The sequence below is a fragment of the Monopterus albus genome, unplaced genomic scaffold (genome assembly GCF_001952655.1).
Source record: "Monopterus albus unplaced genomic scaffold, M_albus_1.0 scaffold400.1, whole genome shotgun sequence".
Lineage (NCBI taxonomy): Eukaryota > Metazoa > Chordata > Actinopteri > Synbranchiformes > Synbranchidae > Monopterus > Monopterus albus.
The window spans coordinates 409868-420945 of NW_018128280.1; the positions used below are offsets into that span (position 1 = coordinate 409868).

An 11078-nucleotide genomic window follows, 5' to 3' on the forward strand; every position below is an offset into this window, starting at 1 on the left:
AGTGTTATAATGCAACACCTGTCTCAGAGGATGTGCCTCATCCCTGACTTTAAAGCCCGTAAACGGATCCCTCTGGTTGTTGCCACCATGTGGGGAAACAGAACCGGTGAGCACTTCTGGATCCTGACTTCTGATTCCCTGATAATGGTTCTGCTCTGCCGGTCCTCTGAATCAGACGTTACATTTTCTGACTTCTCTCATCCTTCAGCCCTGCATTCTGGCCAGTTGCTCTGCTGGCATTGCAGTTAAGTAACTGTTGAATGTCTACCTAACCTAGAATAAACATGGGGGGAATGGGGCTGTAAGACTAACTGCTGCATTTTGGTGGGTCAGGGTAACATTTCTGACAGATGAAATTGAGGAAAAGGGAAATGTTGAATTTTTCTGGCTCCATATAAATAGAGCAAGAGTGTGAGGTATCTGTAATGTACTGTTTACTCAAGAAACCTGGGAACAGTGAGGACTACTACAAAGTTCTCATTGATTAACTCTGTAGCTGAATAGTGTCATAGAAAATGAGGGGGGGAAACTACTGAATTAAGAAAGGCTACAACCCTTTTAAAGATTTTTGGCATCAATTCTTTGCTGGAGTTAAACTTCAGTTGGAAGTGTTGACTGGCAAAGGTTTTACTTACAAGAAATTCTAACAGTCTGCTGCTGCTCAGTTAAAGACCAGTTTTGCATATGAAAACCTCACACTGTTTAAAGCCATAGAAAATGCCCAGGGACGTTCTCGCGCAGCATTCTGCACTGAAGACCACTTTCTGTGTGTTGTATGAAAGCTGATTACTCTTTCAGTTGTGATAATGGCTGGGGTTAGAGTGTGGTGGGAAAAGCAGCTGGCAGGCACACATTGTTATTCAAATAAAGAGCATTGTAGCCATCTGTGGAAATACCCGACCCTCGTAGGTGCGACTAACAGAACTTTATAGGCAGATATAAGCAAAACAAGCATACAGAGGGTGGCCAAAGTCACCAGATAATGGATTTTATCCTGGGCTGTTTCTGTTCTATCTCTAAGCATAATTGGCTGTAATTAGTGAGCCAGAGTCCACAAAACAAATCTTTGTATGACATTGATGGCCATACTCCAGTTTGCACAGACGCAAAAGGCCGGATTTGATATGCTTGATAAAATCTCAATGCAGAATAGGCAACATATGCTCTTGTATGACTATAATACAGCAAAGAATGGAAAACCTTTGCCCTCAGTTCACAGCCTGCAACAATATATGCAGTCACACACGTGATGCTGGTCTGGAAGAGGTGGGATACGGATATTGCTTCATTACAACAGAATGGTCTCTTTTGTAAACAATGCATATTTCTGGTATCTCGGCAGCTCGTTGAAGAAAGAAAAACACCTTTCTAAATGGGGGTTTTCTTCCCTTCAAGCTAGGACACAAGGAGCACAGTCTTTATCCGAAGCAGAGAGGCTCAGCCAGGCAGAGGAGGCTGTGTTGACAGCCCGCGTTTACCCTTGGAAAAAGTGCACAATGTGAGTTCTGTTTGCAGACTGACTTTGGAAGCAAGTCAGCAGAGAACAAAGATGTCTCAGTCCAGCTGCCCTCCGTGGGTTTCTGGTCTGTCCTCAGGTTTTATAAAGTTGCTCCGCAAAGGGACACATCGGGGGCTGTCTCTCATGTAGAGCTGTGGGGGTCTGGCCCGGTGCCCACCAGTAGTTACAGCTGAGAGAGTCAGCATTGTTCACTGTGTGTATCAGCATGTGTGAGGACTGTGGAGCAGGTCTGAGAGTGGGTCCAGGCCAAAAGGCACAGACAGAATCACCAGGAAGAAAACACTTGGTGGGAGCTTCACACAAGGGTCAGAAGCTTGAGGTGCTCGAGCACAGACGCACAGCAGCTTTGCATCTGCTGCCTGAATGCCTTGCTGTCTCACTCTTTGCCTAAATATTTGCAGATGAAAACTGTGTTCTCAGTAACACTGCCGCAGCTGTGAATGGTATGTTTGAGTGAGGTAATGAGAGTGTTCAAGTGCAGGTGAACCTTTGCACAAAGATGCATTAATGTATGTTTGTGTGTGTGTGTGTGTGTGTGTGTGTGTGTGTGTGTGTAGCAAGTATACAGAGCATGTGTTCATTCCACTGAAACACACCCATTCCTTGCTATCAGATGGCCAATAAGATTAAGCCAGTGACAACTTCTAAACAGAGAGCAACATGGTCTTTTGCTATATGTGGAAAAAAATGCATATGAAAAGCTTGAACATAGCCTGTTCCAGTGTACTGTACATAAAGCCTAAACTAAACAGCTTCCATGTGCGCTATCCTTCAGAGGACACTGGATCTAAAAAAAAAAAAAAAAAAAAAAAAAAAACACAGGCCTCATTGTGAACAATAGGAGTCACCTCAGACTGCAGCTGAGGGGACTTGAATTTGTTAATTGTTATGGTTGGCTCAATAAGCTGAGATGTTATGTCTAGATTTAGTGAATGGAGTGCGCTGGATTCACAGGATAGGATTGGTCTAAGACTTAGTGTGTGTGTGTGATGGTTTTTCTTGCTGGCCTAATGCTGGCTAGCACTCTGGTTAGTGGCTGACCACAAGAAATGAAATGAAATGAAATGGTGGACAGCGATCCCAACATGCCTTTAAGGGGAAGCTCGTTTCCTTAATTGTCACACAAGAGTTTTGTTTCCTCTTTGAAACCACTACCCACACACTGGGAGACGAGCAGCTTGCAGGGTTACAACAAGGGCCACAGCTTGCGCAGACAGCGCACAAACACAGCTCCGAGACATCTCGCACCCCTGCCAATCAGTGGTGGTCTGGCTCAGCCAGTAATAGCCCTGCCACAAAGAAGCTGCAGCCAAGCAGAACTAACTGTCCTTTCACAAGGTTGGAAAGAACCGGGACTGAGGTGGCATAGGTCAGAAAGCAGATTTGTGGGAGCAGGTCGGTCTGTGCCATAACATCAGAGTGGGCACCACTTCCCTATCTGATGAAGACAGTTGTTGTTTTTTTCCTGTCAGTGAGCAACAGCAGGGGAATTCATCTGAAATAGTGGCTAAAGATCTTATCATGAATGAAATATGTAAACAATCAGTGTAAAATTACCAAAAACTACCCTACAAAGACTCTTGGGTCTACACGACACAAATACTTCAACAAAATGGTTGGCCTCAGTTGTGATTTCCTAACTTCCTGTCTACCTCCCCCCTCTCCTTCACTTATCACATCCTCATTATTTCCTGACACGTGGGGAATACATTTCTGTACACAATGTTGTTTTTCATTGAATGTGTGCAACCAAATCATATCAGCATGTTGTACACCAGCAGAGAAAGGAAAGATGTTGGGTTTTACAGTGAGTAAGAGCAGTGGGATGAGCTGACAAGATCGCCAAGTGAGTCAGAGAGAAAGTAAGGGAAAGCCGGGGCAAACCACTTCCATCTGTGAGCTTTCAACAAGAGAATCCAAGTTCCGACTGTCATTTGAAAAAGGTTTCTTGAAATGTTGCGACATACGGTCTGCTTTAGCTGTGCTGCATGCAAAAACAAGTATAATCAGAGATCTCATACCTATAGATCACACTGCTGTCACACTCTAGCAGGGCATGCTAGTCTTAACAACTTCTTGTGACAACAGGGGTTAATAGACACAGTCACCATGGAGTCCAACTGAGCTAATCAGATCTTAACCACCAAGTCCTGGTCTGGCTGCACAGAACCCTCCAACTGATGACAGGCAAAGGAAAATCTCTGCTGAGACATCTGGACAAGGATAATAAGGGTAATCACCTTTACTGGCCAAGTATGTTACACACAAGGAACTTGTTTCCGGTATAGAACTGAGGCAGCCATCTGCGTCGCCACCTCAGTGTCTTGCCCAAGGACACTTCGACATGTGGACTGCAGGTACCAAGATTCGAACCTCCAACTGAGAGACAGCTACTCTACCCAGTGAACCACAGTCGCCCTCGACAAACAAGATAACCATCACACAGACATGCGTAAATACAGATGCAGATGCTTACTTTTATAGGTTCATTACACAGGCGTGATGATACATACACGCATGCAAGTGAGCACAAGTGTGCATCGTTCCACATACATACTCACAGACATACACATCCTGGTCTCTTTTTTAATAAAGGGGCCATCAGAAGGGTGGGTGTGTGCTGCAGCGAGAACTCATAAGCTGCTGAGAAATGTTTACAGTTTACACTGGTGTGAGTTGAAACCATCAGCTTCTGAACTCAGGCTTTGAAAAGAGGGAGTTATAGGACATGGAAGACTAACAGTGCATCTTTCATCAGAACACTCGACTTCAGCATTTAAAGAATATAATGTTTGATGAACACACTTCCTGTGGGATTTAAGAGTAAAAGGCTCAAGACAAGCATCACCACAGATGTACTGTAAACGTTATGTAATAACCTCTGGGTTATTCACAGACAAAAAAGAAAAAGAAAAAAAAAAATCTCAACTACAGTATGTCTCCATGGCACAATGTCTGCTGGTACTGTCAGCACTGACATTGCAACAGTAAAGGGCCAAAATGTCCACAAATTGCAAAGAGAGGGAGAACCTTGAAAGCACCAAACTGTTTTTATCCTGGTTTTAGTAAAGCTTTCCAGGTTTCTGTCTTTAAGAAAAAGACATACCCAGCACACAGAGGCAGGTTCAGTGAGTTCACTCAGTAGCAGTCGTGTCCTATTTTGCAAATGTCACTCAGGAGAGAAGCGACACCTCGCGCCTGCCTGCCTATCTACCACACACCTCGCAATCCAAATGAGGGAAATAAACTCTCACTGTGCCAATAATGTTTTTCACTTCGAAGTGTCAATCAGGGAGGTTGCTAGGAGCAGGTAATCACACATTCTTCTCACACTTCAGAGTATTCTGTTTTACCTCAGTCACCAGACAAGCATTCATCTTACCCACTATACATGATGTATAAGGATCTCCACAGCTCCAGCCATCCATCCATCCATCAACCCCTTTTCTTGTAATGGAGACTTTTTCTATTTTTGCTTCTCCATCAGTCACACCTTCTCTCTTTCATTCTCTTCCCTCCTCATGTTGTTGTCACAATATAAATCATGCACTCATTGCTTTTCTCCCTCCTTGTCTTGCTTTACTTTTCCCAACATCTACACTTTATCATAGAAAGTGCAGTGTGCATTATGCTTTCTGCCTGTTGATCTTTCACAGGTACCAAAATGGTTTGTTTTCACTGGTGGGCGACAATATGCTTCACTTCCAAGATAATGAGCTGGGACATAAGGAATGCTGTGGCTGTGCTCCACTTGATTTGTACAAGAAAAAGGTGAAACTTCTAGCAGGCAGACCTGTAATGCTGTTAACATCAATGTTTGCACGAAGCATGGTGAAAGACAAAAAAAAAAAAAAAAAAAAAAAAAAAAAAAAAATTTATCTGTTTTTCAACAGTACCTTTAGTCACAGCCTCTCGGGTATAAATTCTCATATGCTAACACTAAATAACTGCTACTAGTGTGGCTGCTGTGTGGCTGCAGTTTCAGGTCATTTGAAGGGTACCTGCTGCTTCCTGGCACTGGCTGCGGTTGATGTAGGCAAAGTGGTGGTGGCAGCTCTGAGACTCACACACACACCCCTCGGTGGTCAGGTTACACCCAGAGAACATGCAAGCTGGGTTGGAAGGTCCCACATACTTCTCTCTGTGTCTTTCCCTGTGCTCGTGCCTCCAACTCCCTGAAATCCAGCCGTGGACACACACACACACACACACACACACACACACACACACACACACACATCAATGAGTTGCTCTCAATAAAAGGTGAGTAGAAGGTCACTAGACAAAGCCTTAGCTAGTGTGTCATCACTATGATATGCAAGTGGCATTAGTCACCTCAGAGCGATACCTGTTATGGATCAGCGCCTCTCCAAAAACAGACTAACTCAGATTCTAATCTCATGCGTGCATAGTGTTTTGACATTATGGAAGACAAAGGCTCACCTGACTTGCTGGCTTTCATGCAGGCTTCTCGGTCTGGGTAGGTGAACAAGCCCAAACATGAATGGCGGGCATCACACACACACTGTCCCCCAGTCATGTCACAACCTGTTATCAGGGGACAACGCTTGTCCTCAAGTCCCGTCTCTGGATGGTCAGGGAGCACTGCAAGGGGACAGTAGGAAAGAATATTAACTTCATTCAGACTTGTTCATCCATTTAGACTGGAAATAAACTGACACTGGACAGCGCAACAGTTAATCACAAGGCAAAATGTACCAGAAACCAAAGATCTGTGGTGAACCCAGCCCACTGCCTCTGTTGCAATGCACTGCCACAACCATTACTGAAGTGACCAGTGTATTTGTGGGCTGCCATCCCTCCTCCCTCCTTATCGTGCCACACTGCTTGATCCATTGAGCCCATTTGTTTGCTTTTGTTCAACAGCATGGGGCCCTCCCAGGGTTTCCATCTCTGCTGCTTGCGTGAACGCCTCTTTTATACCAAGGCAACTTGGACCATACCCACATATTGTTCCTTTGCAATAGTGAGCCTCCCCCCCAACCTCACCCCCACAGAGGGCACTGTGAGGTTTAGCTCAACTTGGCCGAATCTTTACGATAGGAAGGAATGTACGACAGAGTGAAGTGGCACGCTAACACCATGTGATCTGAATATCCTCCAAAAAAAAAAAACAACCCAGGATTAAAAAGGGCCCCAACATACACATCAGCCATAGTATTCCTTTCACATTCCTACATGAATAAAAACATATGTATACAACCCCAAATTACCCCCTTTCATAGCTGTCCAAGAGCAGTAAGAGTGGCAGCAGAGTAAAGAGGATGAGACAAACTGTAACGTAGAGTAACCCATTCCCAAGCCTTTAGCGCGCATGCTTCAAATTGACAGCACGGAAGCATGATTGGAGTCTTTCATAATACTTGGGCTTTCTTGTCCAAACAGCTATGTATCAGAACAATGCACCAGAGGAAAAGGTTTAACTTTCCAATACAAGAAACACTTGACATATTTATCTAACTACTGTAGCGGTCCTACCTGAAATAAAGTCTTGTAAAAGAAAAAACCTCATAAAATGGGATGACTCATAGTGAACATAATGAAACTAAATTGCATTCAAATGCTGTAGATTATAATAAAACACATACTGATCCACACCGATTTTAAAAAAGCCTGTTTCTTACTGTAATAAATTTTACTGCTGAAGTGAAACAACATGGCTGCATAAGCTAGCATCCATGGAAACAGGAGTTAAAGTTGGCAATGTGGAAGATTCCAGGGTGATGCAGCATGTTCAGCGGCCCTACAGTAACCAGTGAAAGGAGTGATGTAATACTAGCTTTAACCTAAGCCAGTCTGTGTTGTTAATAGCTCTCCCAGACAGCCAGCAAGTCTGGCAAAGCAGAAGCAACTTTTTCAATAATCCACAACCAAACTTTGTCATTTCCTTTCACCACAAAATGCTCCTCACCTCCACAGTGTTTCCATCCTAAATCCTCCCTGTGCCTGGGAGGGTATTTGCATTTGCAATAGTGGTAGTCTATGTGGGGTGCTAAATCTGGTATGTAGCAAAAACAATTAATGAGAGGCTGGACACCAAACACATTGTCTCATGAACTAATTTTAGCTTGACCCCAGTCAGCTGAGTTTGCTGATTTGTCTCAGCCTGGCTAGTACCCTTCAGACTGACCCTGGTCTGTTCTGGTCTTGCCTGGTTATCTCTTATCTGGCCTGGCATGACTCTAGCCAAGGTCTATGGCTTCATCCCAAGGTGGGGGGGGATTCCTCTGTTAGTCACTGAGACTGCTTGTCTTGGCATCCAGAGCCAGGATGGGAAAGCTGACCTCTAGAGGGCTCCTGGCTGATAGCAAGCTAAAAAGAAGTCTTTGAAACACAAGATAATGCCAGATGAATGGTAGAAGGCATATGAAGGAGTGCAATGGACACAGTGTTCATGTAGGAAAGCCATTCTGGTACGTGTTATGTTAAGTGCCTCTGGAGCTTGAAGAAACTTGGTGTGGGAGGACAGACACATGAGTATAGTGAGAACATCAAAACAAGTCATTTAGCTGCTGAGACGAAATGGCTTCACCTGACTGACAGAATCTGGTCACTGAAGCAGATTTGTTACAGTTAAAGGCCAAGAACTCTTTCTGAAAACAGGTGCAAAAGGAAACGCTCAACTTGGAACCTGATGCTACTACATTTCATTGCGTTTTTCACATTTTTTTTTGTGTTTAAATGCCAGACTTCTTCATGGGAAAAGTTGATTCAAATATCCCAGGTATCATTTTTGGCAGCCTGCAACCTTCAGTTTTGGCCTCATTCAATATCTGGTTAATTCATCTTCAAAAGTAGTTGGGAAACAAAACATGATAACATTAAAAGCTCTTCCAGGCAATTGACTTCATAGTCCTTCTTGATACTGGTATCTTGCATAACATTTCCAGGTCTGGAAAACACAGCACTCACCGACGACTGCAGCATCCCACTGACTGAGGCAACACTAGAGTGTATAATTGATATATATTCCAGTAGGGGTTTCAGTCAAGACAATGGATGATAACAGTTTGATTCCTGATGTAATATGTCACTTGTGATACAAGGTTGTTGCATCTCCACACTAACAGATTTCAACCACCTAAAAAAAAAATCAAAACAGTGAGCAAAAAAGACAAGGGAAACGGAAAGCAATTATGAACCTAATCACTTTAAGACCCTTGCAGCTTGAGGAGGGAAATCTTGGATCAGCCTCCAGCAGCCTGCCTACTGTTGCCCCTGAAAACACACTGGGGGCTGTTGATCTACCCCCACCTAGACCCTCTGAAATTTATACAGAGGCCTCATCGTATACATGTGTCTGATTTAGAGGTCAACAGCGTGCTCCAAGGCCCCTTGGAGCCACTAGGTCTCCTATTCGAACCAAAGCTGTTCATTTGCAGAGATGTCCGCCGCATCAGCTTAACCTGTACATGAGGCACAATCAGCAGCAACGTCTCATGGGATGTCCTGGGGCTTGAGACCACTGACAAACCATTGTAGAGCCCTGACCTAGATCACACCATGGAAGGATGACAGGTGACCAGGGTCAGGGGGTACAGACACCCACTGAGAGCTACTTTCTCTCCCCTACAGTCCTGTCAGTCTTCTTCAATCTTCCCAAAAAAGGCTGGACACAGTGCAGGTGGAAGAGATTGGGTGCTGGGTGCTCATAGGGTCCTCTGCTCCTCAGAGGAAGGATATTGGTACCTACTCCATTCACTGTGAGAAACCTGCTGCTCTACACATTTATTTGAAGTCCAGAAAGTTGCTCAAATTGGGCATAAAAAGAGCACAGCCACAGTTTAACAGCCTGACTCTGCTTGGCAGGAAAACAAGAGTATAGCACTGTGGAATTACAGGAATGCGAATGACCCCCCACTCCTCGAGAACTTTTGCATTGGTGCTGTCAAACCATTTACAAATCTAAGTTACATACAATTAATACAGGCAAGACAAGGACAGCTTTTTTTTTTTACTTACAGTGTATTCCAAGTTTAAAAACGCAATCATTGTTGGTCACCTAAGAACGGGACCAACTAGATCTCAAGTGTGTGCCAAACTTATTGTCATGGTTCTGAGATGAATATGACTCCTCAAGAGCCCTTCAGACCTGAGCAGCCCAAGACAAGGTCAACACTGACACAATTACTGCAGTCTGGTTGAATAGTGATGCTCTCATGACCACCTGAAGGAAGAGGATGGCGTGTTTAACCTAACACGCACACTCAACTGCATGAACACACTTTTGTTTATTGATTTAACAAATATAACATTTTAACGAGGTTCACGGTACAGACTTCTACCCACCTTTACAAACTCCAGTTTCAGGAATAATAGCTGCTCCGGTTTTGTTGACAGAGGCGCAGGTCAGCCCCAGGGCGCAGTAGCCGTGCGCCCAGTCCTGGCCACCGCAGGGCTCCCACTCCAACCGGGTACACTGATCACAGCATCCGCACGGATCCCTGGCCAAGGTCCGGCCACCTTCGCAGCCGTGTGGGGCTTTGAACGGACATGCCCGGAGATTACAGGGCGTGCACTCATGAGTCGAGAGCGCACGCACCAGAAAGAGGACATTCAATAACACAACGGGGCACTTGCTGAACATGCTTCAAACGCGTTCTGTTAAGTTTCCCAGAGAAATGCTCCACTTCTGTCAGATCATACGCCACATGAACTCACAGCGATGCGCCCTAATAATTCTGTCCCCAAAGTTGTGAAGTCCTCTTGAAAGTTTTGAGATAAGTCTTCCCCCCGGCGTGCAAAAACACCACGAGACTGAGGAGTGCGGATGCGATTTAAGTGACAGCTATATCCAAAGGTTCAGAGTACGCGTGTAGACGTACGTCCCAAGAGTCTCATCTGATTAAACAGGGGACATGTAGAAATCTCAACCGAGGCTGTAGACGTGCGCTGAAGTTTGCTGCTGCTGACAGCCACACACGATTCTGAGCCTTAAAATGACATCCAGGCATATAGAAATTAGCGGTGTACCCGTCCCCTTGACTGACACAGGAGGCGACCAGTCACAAGGAGGGAAAGGAGGGCGGATTTGAATTGATTTATCCCCGCTTGGCAAATCGTCTTGAACGCGAGTTCCCTTTGCTGCTTCATGTTCTGTAACCTGGAGTAAATATGTGCGTTGAACACCCATTTGCCACATTATGAATGGATATATAAGTTTATATTAAAACTTCAAATGTGTTCAAACAAAAAGCTACCTTACTGTAAGATGAGCATGAATAAATCTTTAATTCTTGCTTTAGGTTATAAGCAATCTAAATTATACCGATCGCACTGAACCTACCTAACATAACCATATGAAAACATGGCATAGCTCCTGTCACTGCTACTCTAATTGTTCTCTATCTCTGTTCAACAATACAACAATAAAATCTGTCATGCCTTGCAATCACACACATCAGACATTATCAAGGGCATATATCATTCCACAGCTTTACCTTGGGTGTATGTGGATGAGTGTGTGCTTACTTGTGTTTGTAAGTGTAAGATTATGTGTGCAACTGGTTCTGGAAAGGTAAAAGGTCATCCCGTTGTT

At 44.4% G+C, this 11078-nt stretch overlaps 1 protein-coding gene across 2 annotated transcripts in view; it reads right to left on the reverse strand.

Annotated features, from left to right (window-relative positions):
* LOC109951643 (cysteine rich transmembrane BMP regulator 1 (chordin-like)) overlaps positions 1–10526 on the reverse strand; it is a 28816-nt gene extending 18290 nt beyond the window's left edge. For both annotated transcript variants that reach the window (XM_020586256.1, XM_020586255.1), the window contains exons 1-3: positions 9830–10526; positions 5963–6124; positions 5521–5694 (exon numbers count right to left, since the gene is read on the reverse strand). In XM_020586256.1, coding sequence (XP_020441912.1) covers positions 5521–5694; positions 5963–6124; positions 9830–10127 — 634 coding nt within the window. In that variant the 5' untranslated portion in view covers positions 10128–10526. The remainder of the gene's footprint in view (positions 1–5520; positions 5695–5962; positions 6125–9829) is intronic.
* Positions 10527–11078: the final 552 nt, after the last annotated feature.